Below are 19,010 nucleotides of genomic sequence, written 5' to 3'. Positions count from 1 at the left end.
CAGCACGTTTTTTTTTCTAATTTACATTAACGGTAAGCTCATCTATTTTCATGAACGTTGTATTTTGACGATATGTTTAAATAATTTGAAGGCTCTGTGGAATGTGCCAGATGGTGATTCAGCTGATGGTTTTTATTTGTTTGATTAAGTTCTGAAAAAGGGAACGTGGTGCTTTATCACTTCATGACTTTTTTTCCTGCCATATTTGTGTATTTTATATTGATTTGAATACATAATGACGATCCGCTACTATTCCTGCAGGCCAAGTGGATTTTCTGTTCCTCAAACGTTTTACAGCCTATAAAATGTTTAACTGAACAATAAAATTGTACTAATGGGACAGCGGTCGAAAATGGCCCAGATATCTGCTGAAAACATTGTCTGTGTGGAGGCCTTGGTGCATGTCTGCAATGTTTGTGTTCCTCCTGTTTTAGGCATAATTCCCGATGATCTGAGAGGGCAAACAAGTATAGAGTGACAGAGTTTGAAAACCTGCAAACATTAAAGCAAAGAAACAATATACTCAAAGGTGAGTTATAGTTATTTTGTTGTTGTTTTTTTCAAAAGAGACCAGGTTCCACATTTCTTCGGCCAATATAATTTCTCTCTTTTACAATTAGGCGATAAGGACATGGACCTTCATCTGACACTCCTGTTGATCTGTCTCTGCAGCCAGAGCGCTATTGTAAAGCACGAATCCCTTCTCAGACTATTTTAAATTTCATTAAATCTGTATGAATAATATTTCACTGTCCTTCTACTCAACAGAGTGATGAGGAGGCAACGAATGTGTCAATCCCGTTGGTGCCTCTCATTCCGTTAATGCCCAGCAACCCAATAGAGGTTGAGAAATTCTTGGAAGAATTAATTCTCTGATTGTTGTTTAGTGTCATTGTCGAGTGTAGACATTCACATTCATGGTCTGAAAATGTGTCCTTCGGCTTTAACATTTTCTCCTATTCTTGCTTTTAGAATGCAGACAACCAAAGTTTCCCACTACCAGAAAAGACAAATACCACAGAAACACCTACAACTGCACCGATCCCAGCCGTTGGCACCAATGGAGGCCTGTTAGAAGACGAGCAAAATGAGGAGTGTTGGTCTCTTGGGAGAAACCCACAGTCCATGGAGGTCATTGCTGCCGCCATTCAAAAACTTGGTGTCCAGCTGCTCCAGAATCTGGAGACTACGCCAGAGCAGCCGAATGTCATCATATCTCCTTTCAGCATTTCTTTAGCCCTCTCCCAATTGGCTTTAGGTATGGAAATGCTGTTGCAGCGTTCACATTTCTTCTTGACACATTACGCATAAGAGATTGTTTTCTACACAGACCTGCTGAATTGTGTCAGCAGTTCTCTAAAGATTTGTCCTGCATAGGCAGTCATAATTTTTGCATCCTTCATTTTTTACAGGAGCAGTAAATGAAACACGAGAGCTGCTGATGCATCATTTGAATGAGAACATTCTCCCCTGCTACCACGAGTCTCTGCATAATATCTTTACGCAGCTCAGAAACAACGACCTCCAAATCGCCACGCGCATCTTTCTTCGCCAAGGTTCGTTCCCGGGAAGAACTTGGACATTTTTTCCCACAATATTAAAAGTTGAGGATGCACAATTTGTTTCTGCAGGAACTTGTATTTTACAACAATTTATCTTGGTAGCACTGACCTACAGGACAGAGTTAAGATAAACGGAGTCAGGTGACGTGTCTGTTGATTTTGTGCTTCAGGGTTTCAGCTAAAGCAAAACTTCGTCAATGAATCTCGGAGGTTATATGACTCAGACCCGGCAGTCTTGGAGAGCTTGCAGCAGATAAACGACTGGGTGACTAATGCTACCAATGGAAAGATTACAGAATTCCTTTCTTCTTTACCGCCCAATATGCTCCTCATGCTCATCAACGCTGTTCATTTTAAAGGTAAAATGTCCTGTTGGCAAATAATATAAATATTTTCACAATTCCTATTTGAAATATCTGTGGAAATCTCCAATGTTAGCAGGTTTTTCATTTTGACAACTTACTGGATGTTTACATTTTCCATGTTACCTGCAGGAGAGTGGAAAGCTCGATTTGACCCACGCTTTACGTCTCGAGGTGTATTCTACCTTGACGACAAACACATGGTTGATGTTGAAGTGATGGAAAATGCCAAACATCCCTTGAGTTTATTTATTGACAATGAACTAGAGGCTCAGGTAAAAAAAAAAGAGAAATTGGGTTAATAGTTTTCTTTGTGTTTTTGTTTATTCGTTGCTCTGAAATACTCTTACCTCTTGTCAAGCAGTTTGGAAAGAACTTTTAACTCCATTTTATTTCTACCCACTCCTCCTGTGCAGGTAGCAAGATTCCCGTTCATGAAGTTCATGAGCTTGTTGGTGGTAATGCCAATGTCTGGCCAGGTGAATGTGTCTTCTCTTTCTAAGAAACTGAATTTCTCAGATCTGTATAATCGTCTTCCAAAGGAGAGAGTTGTTCAAGTAAAAGTTCCCAAATTCAAACTGGAGTATTCTCAAGAGCTACAGGATGTTTTTATCAAACTGGGTAGGAGCTCTTTATTTTCCGCACTGCTGTGGTATGCACCACACATAGTCACAGAGGCTTGGAAATAATACTGTACTGTCTGCTTTGTGTTAGGCCTTGGAGATATGTTTTCGAAACCAAACTTGGCTGAGATGGCAGACGGCCCTCTGCTGGTTTCCAGTGTGATGCATAAGTCCTCCATGGAGATAAATGAGGAGGGTGCAGAGGCTGCCGCGGCCACCACTGTGGTCATCTCACGAGCATCAAACCCTGTTTTTCACCTGACACAACCCTTTGTCTTTGCCTTAATGGATGATATGACTCAAGTACCGATCTTCATGGGTGTCATCAACAACCCAAATCCTGGAGCTCCTGTCTTGCAAAGAGGAGAACTTGGAAGCAAAGACAAAGTGGGATTCCCAATAGATAAGATTTATGGTGGTTCATTTGGAGGCCCACCAAAGTAGGGATGAATACCTGCACTGGTCTCTCTGGGAAAGCCCGGCTAAGAGCTCTGAATGTACAGATTAAATGTACAATATCACTTGGCTGGATCACAATGTGCCTTTATTTTATTTTAGAATAAACACATTGAAGCCCAGTAGCCCATGTAAAAAAACAAAAACAAACATATTACCCAACAAATTCTACTTTACTGGACAAGGCCAAGCAACTCTTACAATTACTGTAAGGTACAAGAAATGGCTTAAAACTTCATTAAAATCTGTCTTCATCTTAAAGCAGATTGTACTTTAAAGTTTCTTAAGGTGTCAAAATGTACGGTCACTGTCACAGCATAATCACATTTTATATGTATGTTAATGTTTTAAACATGTCATCTAATGGGAAAATAAACTGAACATATTTGAGTCAAACACTATCAGGGTTTCGAGCTTCATTGTCATCTTAAACCGAAAACTATTATTGTAATATGAAGGTACTGATTCACAGAATAAACAGCAAGAAGGTGAAATAATAAAGATAAGGCTGACATTCACAGAAATTGCTCATAAATATCGTTAAAAAAAGAATAATAAATGCATCTATGTAACTGGTTCTGGTGGTCCAACCCATCAATGTCTGCAACAGAACAAATTTGACCGATCAATGTGGTAATATAATAATAATAATGGTATGAGCAGTCTTGACTGCTATCATTTTTTTTATCCGCTCAAAAATGATCGCATTGTTCTTTCATAATTATCAATTTTGTCGATTCAATAAATTATTTCCACTGTAAAAGGATATTAAATAAAAAAATAACAATTATTCCTTTTTTTCATTACATGTATATTAGCGTGACACTGAAAAAACAGCATCATTCCACAAGCCGCCACCCGCTCATTTAAATTATCCCACGTTTACGTCTTTTCTTATGGAGATAATTTCCCAAAACTTCACATTTGTGAAGTTTAACTCAGGTATTTGGTGTCATTGGTACCTGATGTTATTATAGGATTACTGTGTTTACTATGTAAACGTTGTAAATGTTGTAAATGTTATGTGTGCTTTTTAATTGGACCATTGTGTCTGCAAATAAAGATTTGATTGATTGATTGATTGATTGATTAGGACTGAGCGCCTGGATGTGACGTATTTGGCGCCATTGGTCAACTGGTCTCCGGTCAGTTTTGCAGTGAGAAAAAGCTCACTTTACGATAACAAACTGAATTCAGATCTGTTAGCGGAAACGGAAACGGAGCAAAGCGAGCGGCTTTGCGCGCGTTTGTAAAAGAGCGAGGGAGCCTGGTTTCGGTGTTCTAGCTGTTGCCCGAGTGAAGTTGATTTTGTGTCGCTAAATCACACTCTGACAGCCATGACGAAGCTCACGCAGGGTGCGATAGAGGTAAGGATAATTAATCGAAAGCACTGCACACACGCGAAGCCTTATCGCGCCTTGCTCGACAGACATTGTAATTTATAACTCCAACCGTGGCTAGCTCGTTAGTTGATAAAGCGCAGTCGAGCTAGACGTTAGCAATAGCTGACAATGTTAGCTTCATGGGAAATAGGTAAATATATATATATATATAATGGATGTTTTTGAACAGTTTAAGTGCACTTCGCGTCAAACAATACTAAATTCCCCGTCTCCTTTTTACAGGCTCTGTCAAACGGTAGCGCTGACACCGACCTTGTGCTCCAGTTGACGGTGAGTTGCAGAAAGCCTTCGCTAACCTTTATTGATTATTTGCTAGTAGTTAATTACGACATATCAGAAGCGGAGCTTCAGTTTTATTAACGGTAGAAACGAGACATTTTGTGATATTGTGTTGTAAAGTATGTAGCGTAACGATTTTACGTGTCCCTCCCTGAAGAACCTTCGCAAGATTGAGGGAGGACACGGTCCACCTCGCTTCCGTGTGATGATGAGCGATGGACGCCACTCCCTGTCCTGTAAGTGCGTCACGTGTCGCAGAACTGATGACGTTCTATATGCGACTGATATTTACATGTCATGATATTATATTAGTGTTGGGCAAATATTTTGCATTTTTGCCAGTCACAGTAGGTAAACAGTGTTTTTTGTGGATATCTTTTTAAGGATGTTATCTAATTTAAGGAACGCTTGCAGATTGCTTGTAATTTCTTGTGCAGCACACAGCTTTAGTAATTAGCCGGATTTTCTTTATTAGACACTGAGTCTAATAAAATTATGTAATTTAATTTTTAAAACATTTGTTGTTTGAACCTGAGCTGCCTCAGTCTGAGTTTCTGTAACATTTTCTAACTTTGCAGCTTTCATGCTCTCGACTCAGCTGAACTTCATGGCCGAGGAGAACCTATTGGAACCAAACTGCATCTGCATGCTAAAAAGACATGTGACCAATGTACTGAAGGATGGACGGTATGCACGTTTTTCACATCATTTCTATATATTTCCGTACAGTGTGAATACGGCTCACACTTCTGCCCTTCATGCTTATGTTGTATTACAGACGGGTAGTAATCATTTTGGAAATTGATGTCATCAAGCCTGCTGGAGATGTAGCAGGAAGAATAGGCGACCCTATTCCATACACTGATGGTAAGGTTTAAAAGCACACTTCGTATTGAGAATGTCAGTCACGCATGGTTGCAGTGTCGGAAAGGAAGGACTGACATTAAATCTGCCTTGCAGGACAAAGTAAAGTCTCGCAGTTTGTACCAAACCCTGAACCCGCACATCCACTGCATCCACAAAACAGAAATGAAGGTGAGACCACATTTTTCATCTCTTTAAACATGAACTAAAATGATTGAAAGGTGTCTGCTTTGGTGAATATATGTTACACCATTGTTAACCACCAGATGGCAGCATGTCTTTATTGCTGTTTAGATTTTGGTGGCCCACAGTTGACAAAAGTACATAATATTTTGGTTTCCACATGTTTAAAATAGCATTACAGGATACCTGGAGAGTCTATAATCTATATTAACCCCCTATGAACAAACAGATGTCTTTTGGAAACACTGTTTTTCATGAGAGATGTGAGAGGGATTGTACCAGAGCAAATGTCTTGGTCAGAAGGGATTTGCTTTTCCATCTTGGGTCAGAGCAGGTATTATTTCCTTCAATCTGCTTTGTGGGGATTGCCGTTGTGGCAGGCATCCTTCTTATCGGCACAGCCATTGTTCATTTCTCTGTATGTGCTTCTTGATCTGGAGGCTTAATTACCAGAAGTGCGGTGGTTGGCGAAGTCGGAGGACTTAAGTGGACACTTTGAACTCTAAATCCTCCGTGTGAGACACACACAAATCAAATATGCAGCACTTGTTCAAATGGAAAACCCGTGAGGCAGCTCTGCTCTCCTCAGGCGGAGCAGCTCCAGTTTGTTATATAATTTCACACTACCTTGATTTCATGAAATGTCAATCATCCTTGACAAAATTTTGCTTCTCTTCAACAACTTCATTTGGGAAGATTTTTGGTTTTTTGAATCTCTCCTGCTGCTCAACTCGATGGTGAACTTACTTTAGGCTAATAGGTTTTTCTGTGAAGAAATGTCCCTCATAAAGTGAGATAATTACAATGATCAAGCAGTTGTAATCCAAAGAAAATTGGGTTTTTGTAGCTTGGCTCTGATGAATAATGCATTTGCCTCACTCTCAGATTCTTTCCGTCGCTGCTTTTCATGGTTAATTAATTTCTTTCCTAATTCCTTCAGCAGCGAACAGAGGTTCCACTAAAGACTTTGGGAAGAAGGCCCCGTCTGCTCTTCCCAGTACCCCGGGAGGCGTATCCAAGGTTGTACCTATCGCCAGCCTCAACCCCTACCAGTCGAAGTGAGTATTTTTCCCACTGGTGATTAACAGTATGCCAAAAGCTATACAGGGATTGGTCGTAAATTGTCCCATTTCAAATTAACCTGAGTATATTATGCTGCGTCATGATCCCAAGTAGAAAGAGACAATTTCATCTTGGTCGACATCGTGGGTGAGACCGCAGAAACTCTCACACTCGATTCGCTCGCTCGCTTTCTGGTATGTTGTAAAAACAGATCAGAAACGAACAAAAAACAACAGACGAGTGCGGTCATAAAGTCGAACAGTCGCATAGGTCGTAAGTCGACAACTATCTGTAAAAGTGTTCAGTCTTGTCTTGCTATGTCGAGTTCATCCAAAGTGTTGCTCCAGAGCCAATTATTTAATTGCCGAGTTGGAGTTAAAGAACAAATGCAGCTTTGTCGGCTTGCATCATTGGCCTGTTTGCTTCTCTGAAAGTAATGATATGAATAATCACAGCCGTGCCTCTGACCTGTAGGTGGACCATCCGCGCTCGTGTTTCCAACAAGTCGAGCGTCCGCACATGGAACAACTCTCGTGGTAATGGCAAACTGTTCTCTATGGAGATTGTGGATGAGAGCGTGAGTATTCCTTCCATAAATGCTTTCTCTTTTTTTTCTGGAAGTCAACAATCAAATATCAGTGGCTGGAAATCTTGTCCTATCTCTGTCCTACTTAGCTGTTTACCTGATTTTCCTGTCATTACAGGGAGAAATACGAGTGACTGGTTTCAACCAAGAGGTGGATAAGTTCCACAGTCTTATTGAAGTTGGCAAGGTGAGACCAGATTAAGATTCAGTATGTACTGATTATCTGCCAAAACCTTCTCTCACTGTCCTGTTTAAGTCAGATTTGGCTGAAAACTGTTCTGCCAACAGCTGCCAGCACTTTGTGAGTTAAAACCACAGAGACTCTGAATGAGTCATCTGGCTACCCTGCGCCCGCACAATAAGCGGCTTATGATCATCTGCCAGCCTTTGTTGATCCCTCCGACTGTCTGAAGTCGTATCTTGTTTGCACCGTTCATTCGGATGAAATGTTCCGCTGATCTCTGATTAACACATGGTTCATCCATCTGTGTGTTGGTCAGGTCTACTATATCTCAAGGTGCTCCTTAAAGATTGCCAACAAGCAGTTCACATCGGTGAAGAATGACTACGAGATGACATTCAACGGAGAGTCCTCCGTCATCCCCTGTGAAGACGCCTGCGACGTTCCCATGGTGCAGTGCGACTTCATCGCTATAGGCGACCTGGAGAACAGAGACAAAGACGCCATTTTAGGTAACGTCGCTGATCATTTCATTCCTCCCAGCTTCCTAAACAAAATCTTAAGTTGGTAACCAACTTGAACAAACAATGAATTGGTGCCTTAAACATTCAGCATGGGGAAGCCTGCCGTGCCCTACCACACACACACACACACTCTCGTGTCTATTACTCAAAATGGGGCCTTGTAAAGAGTTTCACGGTCGCGCTTGAGTCTCGCTGTGTTCCTGTGACGCGTCATCCAGAGTGATCCATCGATTATCGGCTTGTTTTTCAGGATGGCCTCTTTATTTTTGCAAGCAATCGCGGGCGCTTCGATGTCGCCTCGATGATGATATTGAGCTGCGGTTTTCTATGGCCTAAAAAAATGCAGAGTTCTTTAATGATGAGCAAAAAAAATGTGACTCTTATTATTGAATGTAAGTTAACTTATTATGAAAGGCTTGCGCTTTGTGAACATAAACCTAACTCAGTGTGCATTACCAAGAAAACACAACCGACTAACGGAGGCTGAGAATAGTTCAAAGTACTAAGCTATCCGAAGCAGAGGACAGTCTGATGCGGGCAGTGGAGACGCTGATCTGGGATGTGTGGGTATTTGATGTATATAAGCAGAGCGATAAATGTAGTATTAATAATAGTCTGTAGTTCAGATTGGCTTTGGACCCTATGGCAGAGTTTATGAGAGTACAATACAATATCTCTTTACTCGGCAGTGTTGAAAGTTAATTCAGCAAATCAGGGGTCACCGGCTCGCGACCTTTGGATCAAACCCAGAACATCAGATGCTTCTATCTGGACAGCAAAGCCGTTTGAAATGACAGGATAGAAATGTAGATGGCCATTATGAATCTTTTGTTATCAAAAGGCTTCTTGAACAGGGAACGTGGTCGGCTCAAAAGCTCCTTGTTCATTCAGAAGCCCCTTCTGGTCCAAATGGTCACCACGAGACGATACAGATGTGGAGATTTGGCAGTGTATATGCCATTAAGAGAGCAGAGAGGAGTTTCCCTTTGAATTCTGGGAGCACTCGCTGCATGTTGATGAACACCTGCCTTAAACAGAATTTAAACAGAATTTTCCGGTCTATAAGCTTCGACTTTTTTCCACACGCTTTGAACCCTGCAGGTTTTACAACGATGCGGCTAATTTATGGATTTTTTACGGGCTAAGAATGTAGCCAATACATTTAGCCTCTTCACGTCAGACCAATGAAATGATCACACAGGTCACAGTGGACCAATCAAACACGCTCACTAAATGATTCGGTCATTTTGCGCTTCATGCACACACAGACCTGTTTGCCAGTACGCCGATGGCGGACAGTATTCCGAACTTAATTCAGCCATAATCATCAATGCTACTGGTAGCATACGCAGGAAGCCGACTGCGTTTTCGATCACTGTGAATGCTACACGTAGCTTACTACCTGTAGCTGTCAGTGTTTCGTTTTTGCTTTTTCTGCAATATAAATTTACCAAAAAAGTGCTAATTGTTATGTTATTTTCTTCATGAAGCATTAACTGACTAATGCGACTTATACTCTGGAAACTACGGGACTTCGTTCTCCTTTGAGGATGATATGATTTCATCGATTGAAAGGGACTTACTTACCATGCAAATTTAAAGGTAATTAAGTGCACTTTATTTATAAGCAATGCACCTTTGCCTGTACAATATTAATGTTTTTTTATTTTTTTTCATCTTTACCAAAGCAGCCAGGAAGAGTGAAAACTCCAGGCATGACATACATTTTCTTTCAGAGTAGTATACCCAAAACATTTGGCTGCAAAACTTGGCAGTATATATTTTGTTCAGTATAAATACGAAGTAAACAGAGTTCTTCTGATGAGTTGAAAACCACGGGCCTGTGTTTGTGGGCGTCAAGCTATTCGGACCTGAGCAGGAAGCAGGGCTGACTCGTTGGATCTCCGTCTCTTGCAGCAGATTACATGTAACGTTGGCGATGCCCCTCACACACATTTACAGATAAGTGATAAGTATTTATCTCTGTCGGTCAACAAGTGTGATTGAAAGGCATTGGAGGAAACGAGTAATCCCCTTTCTCGGACTGTCCTGCATGGATGCGAGTTCACACGGACCAGTGACCTTACGCCTGGTTTTAAATTGATTCTTTGAACATGGTGACCTGTAGCCATTAAAGCCAAACGCATTTCATTATTTATGTACACGGCTGTTTGTACATGAAAGGTTTGGATTTAGAGGATTTTTAGAATTTATTATTTTTGAAAATGTACCATTTTCTAGCATTGAAGTGCACCGGAGGTCCTGACTATTTCACATTCATTCTTTGCAGATGTGATTGGAGTTTGTAAGAGTGTGGACGAAGTGACCCGCCTCACCACAAAGAACAACCGTGAAGTTTCCAAACGGACACTCAATCTGATCGACATGAGTGGAAAGCTGGTGACTGTCACACTGTGGGGAGAGGATGTGAGTATAGTTCATCAGATGAATAATAGAGTGGGCTGGGGGTTTCGTGTCTGGAGCGTTTTACATCGGTGGCAGAAGTCAATACCAGAATATACATATTGCAATGGGGAAGCTTTCTTTGCAGAACAGTTGACTTTTCAGAGGTTGATCATTGCCTGCGATAAACTGCTTTTCAGTGCAGGAAACTTCACCTTTAAGGTTTTTATTTATTTGTAGGTAGATGACAATTTCCTAGGTGTACAGTGCTGTGAAGCTAAAGTTGCATCACACATTCACTATGACACGAGTATGTATATATATATATATATAAAAAGCTTACACAAATATAATTATTTTCAGTTGGAGAGTGTTTGAATTAGAAGAGTTTCTCGTCTGGTTCGAGTTGAGAATCAAAGACATTTGTGTTTTTAATGGTTTCATTGAATTCCCAGTCGCCGTGTGACGCGGTAACTGTCCTCCTGAAGTAGATTTATTTCTGTAGGGACTCGCAGAAGTACCCAAAATGTGCTGCATAGGTTATAATGAATAATAGCATTAAATCAAGCGTTGGCCTTTCATCTCTGGGTCTTCTAATTTTGCCTCCCTTCTGTTTAATTGTTTTGTTCTTTGTCAGATTATTAACATAAAGTGAACTTTTAAGCTAAATACAGTGAATGAAAACAAAGAATGCATTAAATCCAAACGTATAACGGCAGTGTTTCAATCATTTCCTCTCCATCCCTCCCTTGTGTCATAGGCTGAGCAGTTTGATGGCGCCGGTCAGCCCATTGTGGCCATTAAAGCGGCTAAGCTCTCAGACTTCGGAGGCCGATCTCTCTCCGCATCCTTCAGCAGCACCCTGATGATCAACCCCGACATCCCTGAGGCACATCAGCTCAGAGCCTGGTGAGTGAGCCACAGGATGTTGGATTGTGATTGCAAAATAGTGTACTTGCTGTGCAAATCCAATACTTTGTGGGGGGTAAATACGTCTGGGTGTTTCTAAAATATGGTTTAGTTTTGACACCCAAAAACTTTGTTATTACCATGTTCTTATCTTAATGCCAATTTATTTTGCCACGGCCTCAAGCTAGAAGCTAACCTCTGTCTGGGGTGCAGATATTTGAATGAACATTGAAGAACTGAAAATATCTAATTTGCAAGTTTCTATTTCCAAAGTTTCAGGAGAGCGTGCTCAGATTCTCATCACGATTAGTCTTCCACCATTAGCACAATGTGGGGGAGCCGTTACACATAAGTGGGAACCATACTCAGATCTGTGGAAATGCATTTTTTACTCCTCTAATCATCTCCAGATTAAATGAAATCCAGACTAATTTCCGTGTGATTACTTTGATTGCAGCAATTTTCATTCATTTCTCGTGTGTGTGTGGGGGGGGGGGGTCCACTTGAATTCAGGATTATCTGGTTATGAGCCTCTTTCCATCAGAGGCGTTAACGATACGTAATGTGCTTTGTTACATTCGGAGAGTTGGAGGGTCAGCCTTTTTGTCCTCTGTAATCTGACTTCTGTGTTTTACTGGTGACCTTGATTAGAGCTTTGTTCTTGAATAAAGGTCATCAGGTCTTTGTGTTGTTCAGGCTTATTATTAAGCTCTGTCGTGAAGCAGGTGGGTACACGATTGATAGATGACGCAGTGGTCATATTGACCAAAGACGAATTGATGCTCGGCCTCCCTTCACCTCTGTGGCACCCTAATTGATCGGACCTTATGGATCCTTTTTAAACAGGCTGCCCCCCCCCCCCCCCCCTCTGACATAGAAGCAGATGTCAATATGAGAGCCCATTGATCTCACCCAAAGCCTTTCATTTGTTTAACCCCACAAACGGGGCCTGTTTTGCTCTGCGGGATTAAACCCTTATTTTCCAGTCTAGTATCTCCGTGTGTGGTGACATGCGTGGCCAGCCTCCGGTCGCCTTGGTATTCTTGTAGATGGTTTTTTGTTTCGGTGAAGTTGAACTGCTCTGTGCTCTTGGATCTGCCTGAATTCAGATGGCTGTTGCACATTTCCTGCCAGATTCTTTTGTCTCTTTCATCTGGATCGCTGTCTACCACCATGCCAGTTCAGATTCCCGTGCTCCTTCCTTTTGCAATGATTAAAACGGCGACTAGGCAACTGGATCCCGTCAAGGTGGCGTCTTGTTGAGCATTTTACACAGCTTTTGGGGTAGCTGTCAAATCGGATGTCGAGACATGTAACAATTAAGCTTCCGTAGCCTGCAGTCCTGCAGACTATTAATAACTTAATTAATAACTTAATTTTATTTCAAAGTGGGATACACAACAAGGAACGCTGTGGGGGGGGAACCGTGGTTCTTGCCCAGGTTGCTGCAAACATGCTCCCTTCAGATAGGGAATTTTTGGTGAAATATATGACGATCAGAAAAAGATATTTGTGCGTTGACCATTAATCATAACTCCTGTAGGACTTCTGTTAATGAGCGTCGTTGAGCCCTGCCAGTAAATTCACTCGATAGGTCTGAATATCTTTCAGTCAGCGTCCAGCTTGGTGCCGACACAATTAAAGCAAAGCAGTACAGGATCACTAATGAGGAATCTGGTGCCACCATGAAGAGTTTCTCACATTTGTCAGGAGGAGTGGGAATTTGGCAGCCTGTGTGCTTCCCTGGCCACAGCCTGAACTGTTAATGGGGATATTTTCAATTAGTTGTGCCTCCGGGAACGAGGCGTGCTTTACAACCTGACCTCCCCATTGTGTGAACACTCTGCCCCGTGGCCAAGAGATTATAAGCTATATTGATTTTTCTGACCATTTAAAACCATCATTTTTCTAGCCCCAATTTGTATTTCACCTCAACCCATTATTCTCATTCGTCACTGCCTTTGCCGCACTTCATCGTATTGGTCTCCTGGAATTACTTGGACCGTGGGGGTGAAAATGGGTATCTGATATCCCTGTAATAGCCTGGACCAACTCCTCGGTCCCTCTGCGGGTGGATTGATTTTGAACGGCCCTCATCTGAACCATCTTTACTTCAGCAAACAGAAGTTGATGCCCAGCCTGGAACAATGTGTTTGAAGCCAGCTGCCAGAGAGCCTGCCTACTGTCTTTTGACGGCCATGTGGGGAGCATCATATTGCGTCTAGGCAGTCAAAATTGATGATGCTGCTGCAGGTTTGCAACTAATTCCACATTTGAGCTTAAATGTGAAAGCTTTGTCAAATTCTCAAGGTACGCTTTCATTGTCAAGCAGTCAAATTATGCGGGTCAAACTACCACGGGGCAGTTGCTTTTGGGTGCAGAGATGTGACGGGGGGGGGGGCAGCAGAACTGAGCAGTGACTGGTGTGTTGCTTCACACAGGTTTGACAGGGACGGTCATGCCATGGAAGGGCAGCTTCTGACAGACATCAAAAGTACCAGCGGGGGAGGAAACACCAACTGGAAGACTCTGTCTGATGTTAAGAATGAGCACCTGGGCCACGGAGAGAAGGTACGCGTGTGGTATACATCATTTACATAATGTACAAACGGAAAGACTGGTGTTGAATCCCAAATGTACAAACGCTTAAAGTCTAATTGCATTTGTGCATGCAGCACTGAGAAATCCCTCTGTGGTGTAAATCTTATCATTTTAGGCTCAAGGTTTTCGTAGAGGGGATAAATATTTATTCTAACACACCTATCACTGCTTCACCTGTTATGAGCTGAAATGTGGATACCATAAAGGCTCCTGATCATTAATCTCCACGTGTTCACGGTGAAAGTCTCCTTTATGGTATCAGTGATCAAGAATACAAAGATTCTCTGGAATGGGTTAACTGACCCTCCGGTAAGTGAAGAGGAGTAGGATTCGGTTCTTTCTTTTTCTTGCATAGATATTTATACATGTCAAATGAGGATCAGTGTATGGATGGATAGTTGGTTATAAAATGGATAATGTGATTATATATAGGGCTGGGTAATGTAACTTCAAATTAAACAATGAATGAATAATTATTACCTCCTAATCACTGCCGTTGGTTTGTCTGTCTGTTACTCAAAAAGCTCTGGATGGATCTTGATGAAAATTTCAGGTTCGGAATGTTACCAGGAACAGATGATTAAATTCTGGTGATGTTCCCCAACAGATCCTGGATTATGGATCACTTTGAAATTTTTGTTAACATTGCAATCAATGGAGCTTCAAAATGTGTTCCTCAATATCGCAGTTGTTTATTGGCCGATGTTTATAGAATTTGACAGTCATGTAGGGTGGGGTCCTCCATCTCGCCACCGAATGTCATCTGGATCGTATCCAGAATGAGGTCAGGAAAAAAACCTTACATTTTAACATTGAAATCCCCATTTACAGATTTAAAAATCAGTTAAAAACACACATCAATATACGTCCTTCTGTCTGTGGGCGTCGACTGCTTGAAGCGTCGCTGCGACTGTTGCCGGTCCTGTCGCTTCTTCAGGCTTCACCCCCCCGCTGTGGGAGCAGATTGTTGACCCAGGGCAACGGAGACTCTTGGTCCTTATCATTGTGCCATGTGATGAGACTCATACGGGGCTTGGGCTCCGGCTGTCGTCAACCCCTCTGAGACATCATAGCGATGGGGGCATGAGGGTCAGGCCTCTCAACAACCCCCTAACAAAAGTGTGTCACAATTAATTGTCCCTGTCACAGACTCTTTGTGTCACGATCTCAAATGTCCACGTAACACGTCCCGTGTCTTCCTTTGACATGAAGCGGCCGCCCTCCTCTTGTTTGCTTGGCACTGAATTTATTTGGGGCTTGAGGTGAGAAACAAGTTCTCCTGTCCTCGTCCCATTTTGGCTGTCTGCTCACTTGCACACTAATTGAGGAGGCGATTAATTGGACCTCTTGGAAAAGCTGATGTCTGGGGTTTTTTAGGGGGTGGGGGGGGTAATGTCTGAACTGGAATTTTTTTTCTCATTTTGTTTCTATCATTTATCACATTATTCAGAGCTTTCTATGCAGACGCAGAGGTACGAAACATCAATTGTCCCGTTTTTGGAAATTAATTTGGGTGGAATGACCTTCACATGCAGGAGCAATGGTCAGAGAGGAGACTGGAAAAGTGATTGTCATTCTATTTAGGAGGGGATCCATTTCCTTCATCCTTTAGAAACATCAGCATTCTGCAAGTAAGTTTAAAAAAAAAAAAAGATGGTTGTCAATGAACGTGAATAATAACGACCAGCTGACGTCTGTTAGTGTGATCGAGCCTTCCAAAGATGTATTCAGGAGGCGAAACCCTGATGTCAGATCTCTGTGGCTCTCAGTTCATGTTCCTGCATTTATCTGACACTCACTGCTTGATGCTTTTTTTGGGGTAGTTTGGCTTCAAGCCGGCGGTTTCGGGGCTCAGACCCTCAATCGGCTCCTTTTTGTCTTGATGAAAGTGTGCAGAGGCTTTGGACCGAGCGGTCGGCTGTTCGAGCCAGGCAACCAGTTGGGCGTCAGAGAAGACCGACTGGTCTATCTTATGGGGAAACCCTATTTTTACTACATTCCACTATTTCTGGTCACATCGGCGAAGCCCTCAACATCTTTTCTTAAGTAAGACTCAGCCCCTCTGGATGCTCTTTATATACCCAGTCATGTTCCTAACCTGTTGCCAGGTAACCTCATTAATTCTGAGCTGTTTGCCGGGCCACGTTAACTTGCATTTAAGATTTTCCCAAAATGGCAGATGCTTGGGGCGGTTGGGTTTGGAGTCCACTGGCAGAAACCCTGATCTCATTACAACACATTCATTGTTGTTTTTTTGTGTGTATATTTCCATTCAATGTGAAATTCCCGTCACTTGCTCGGGTGGTTTCTGCTCTGACTAGGAATGTTTCCCGGAGGCTGTTTATATGCGGCTGCGGTCTGAAGATTCCACACAAAAGCTGCAGCTCCCTCGCCTGTTTGCGTTTGCGCTGCAGCCGTGAGGATCCTGTAATTTATTTATCATCAGATTTTTGGCATGCAGAGCCACATGCTTTAAATCCTCATATTAATGCCATACGGTTTTTATTTCTGCTACCAAGCCGTCGACATGTTTAACATGAACAAAGGTTGTGAGTGAGGACCTGTTAATGAGTTACTTTCTCTTCCCATTTAGGCGGACTACTACACCTGCATGGCTACCATCGTCTACCTGCGCAAGGAGAACTGCCTTTACCAGGCCTGCCCGAGCCAGGAGTGCAACAAAAAAGTGGTGGACCAGCAGAATGGCATGTTCCGCTGCGAGAAGTGTGACAAAGAGTTCCCCAGCTTCAAGTACCGCCTAATCCTCTCTGTAAGTGGCATTCCTGGTTTCTCCTCAACACCTGCAGACACACAGTGTGATTCCTGAACGCTTCCCCTAGTCCTTAATTCCCTTCACGGAAGTTCTCCTGACTTTGTGACTGCGTTTAAAATGAGATTCATTTCTATACATTGTGTTGAATACAAATTTAGAGAAGAGTCCAGACTCGAGTTGACTCGTGACATAGAAGGTGATGAGGAGGGGAGCTGAGTCTTCAGGGTTTTCTGCCAGGGAGGGCATTCTATGGGAGGACGCAAAGATTTTAGGAGAGCAGATAGCTTTATTGAAAACGTTTATCCTGTATGTGACACTATTTTGTCATTTGTTGAGTTGTGTTAGGTTTATTTAACTGATTAATTTTCAAGTTAGGTTTAATATAAAAAATATATTTTTATGTCTGGTGTTGCAGCAAAATGTCTGGGTTAGGTTATTAAAATACAATTTGGTTTGTGACCTCGGAACATGGATCACATGTCAGAACGTCTAAATGGACAAAAGGTACTTAAACGCTATTTATTTATTTATACACAATGTTAAAGTATATACGATAGTATTGTTACAAAAGAAATGCAGGGAGGAAATGAGCACCGCAGCTCATTGACAAACATCACAAAACGAATCTACATTCAGAACGCGAGGACTGAGAAACGGAGCGTTTTCAGCCAGACATGTTAAACCTTTGTTTTGCAGCACTTACCAGTCAGCATGTTGTTGTTTTTAAACTGTACTTTAAGCTGTGAATTTGCTTCTGCTGGATTCATCACAAATGTGTTGTGACGCTGTTTGGTTTGCCAGGATGGCTAACGGGATGATGGCTAATTAGAGAATGAAATCTTAAGAGTAAAAAGGGGAGTTGAATTAAAATGCCATAAGCCACATGCTCACAAAATGTGTCTAGCATGTAAACAACAGTACATTAGTATCTACTTGTGTTTTCTTATTTACCCTTGTTTTTTTGATGTGTATATCATCCGCAGGCCAACGTTGCAGATTACGGGGACAACCAGTGGGTGACTTGCTTCCAGGAGAGTGCAGAGGCCATCCTGGGCCAGAACGCGGCTTATATGGGGCAGCTTAAGGACTCGGTGAGACCTCCCTTTCTGAATATAATGCTGGCCCCAGGAAATGGCGTCTGCTAAACCTCACAATTTGTCACCGCCAACCATGCACACCCACACATGCACTCCCGCGCAGAGAAATCTGTGTTTAAGTCACCCGCTGTGCTTCCTTCTTTTAAATGTGGAATTACTTGTCAAGTCAAATGAGTAATTTTCAATGCAGATTTGTATTTGTCACTTGAAGCTATGGAGAAACATTTACTTAAATAGCTATGCTTTTGAGCCAGTAAAACGTTTTTCACTTTCAGAACGAAGCTGCTTTTGATGAGGTCTTCCAACAAGCCAACTTCAAAACGTACGTCTTCCGGAGCAGAGTAAAGCTGGAAACATATAATGTAAGTAAAGCCGTAACAATACACGGGCTCCTGAAATATGGAAGTCATACATGGTTTTTTGTTGAGAGGAAAACGATGGTCCAGCCTGATCCAGCGCTGCACCCACCACCTTTGCAAGATGAAAATGCACGGCACGTAAATGGGCTCTGATAGTTTTCTCATTCCGTAACAACGCTACTCTGCTTTCGTTTTGACGGATGAAAACATCTCTAAAAAAGCAACTCTGGATTGTTTGTCCAAGAATGTTCATTTCAGTGTCTTTGAGAAGGATGCACACACAGATTAGTTTCCTGTAGGCGCCACAGATAGAGGTTTGTTGTGAGGGAAGCACATAAAAGAATTGATTGGGCTGGGACTCCGAGCAGGAAGTCTGGCACTGGGCCAGAGGCGGTATCCGCCTTCGACACACAGAAGAGGCCACTGTGGCCGTCACATTCATCAAGGCGTCCAAACTGCCGATGGCACCGCTTGGAGCATGCATCGTCCTCCGCACCCCATGTTGGTTCAGCAGAGACACCTGCAACTCCTCTCCCAGTTTATCTTCTGCTTCTCGCCGTTACAAGCCATCCATTGTGCCGTGCGCTCACATTGTTGTCCTGCGCACAATGCAGAGCTTTATATGGGATGGATCAGGTCAACCTTTGTGGATCTTCGACAGTCACGCGAGGAGGATCAAAGAGTCCAATGTGCCATTAAAGACATTTAAATCTCACCCTGGTGATGCCCAACGAGGGAACGGTTGACTTGTGTGAACATATACAGTATTAGTAACTGTCATTT

General features: G+C 42.4%; 2 protein-coding genes across 2 annotated transcripts in view; both read left to right on the top strand.

Moving 5' to 3' along the window:
• The first annotated feature begins 631 nt into the window (after nt 1–631).
• Nucleotides 632–3,364, top strand: serpinf2b (serpin peptidase inhibitor, clade F (alpha-2 antiplasmin, pigment epithelium derived factor), member 2b). Its single transcript, XM_068745681.1, has 8 exons — nt 632–685; nt 769–843; nt 973–1,258; nt 1,413–1,556; nt 1,733–1,921; nt 2,057–2,199; nt 2,341–2,545; nt 2,639–3,364. The coding sequence occupies exons 1-8, from the start codon at nt 632–634 to the stop codon at nt 2,989–2,991; spliced, it is 1,449 nt and encodes a 482-aa protein (XP_068601782.1). The 3' UTR covers nt 2,992–3,364.
• Nucleotides 3,365–4,262: 898 nt separating this feature from the next.
• rpa1 (replication protein A1) overlaps nt 4,263–19,010 on the top strand; it is a 26,793-nt gene continuing 12,045 nt past the window's right edge. The window contains exons 1-16 of the mRNA XM_068745279.1: nt 4,263–4,370; nt 4,629–4,676; nt 4,843–4,921; nt 5,264–5,372; nt 5,464–5,552; nt 5,646–5,720; nt 6,673–6,790; nt 7,269–7,371; nt 7,499–7,567; nt 7,881–8,073; nt 10,376–10,512; nt 11,249–11,397; nt 13,839–13,968; nt 16,592–16,768; nt 17,755–17,862; nt 18,144–18,230. Coding sequence (XP_068601380.1) covers nt 4,341–4,370; nt 4,629–4,676; nt 4,843–4,921; nt 5,264–5,372; nt 5,464–5,552; nt 5,646–5,720; nt 6,673–6,790; nt 7,269–7,371; nt 7,499–7,567; nt 7,881–8,073; nt 10,376–10,512; nt 11,249–11,397; nt 13,839–13,968; nt 16,592–16,768; nt 17,755–17,862; nt 18,144–18,230 — 1,701 coding nt within the window. The 5' untranslated portion in view covers nt 4,263–4,340. The remainder of the gene's footprint in view (nt 4,371–4,628; nt 4,677–4,842; nt 4,922–5,263; nt 5,373–5,463; nt 5,553–5,645; nt 5,721–6,672; nt 6,791–7,268; nt 7,372–7,498; nt 7,568–7,880; nt 8,074–10,375; nt 10,513–11,248; nt 11,398–13,838; nt 13,969–16,591; nt 16,769–17,754; nt 17,863–18,143; nt 18,231–19,010) is intronic.

This window comes from Brachionichthys hirsutus, chromosome 11, assembly GCF_040956055.1.
Source record: "Brachionichthys hirsutus isolate HB-005 chromosome 11, CSIRO-AGI_Bhir_v1, whole genome shotgun sequence".
NCBI lineage: Eukaryota > Metazoa > Chordata > Actinopteri > Lophiiformes > Brachionichthyidae > Brachionichthys > Brachionichthys hirsutus.
This window is presented reverse-complemented; position numbering and strand designations above follow the sequence as displayed.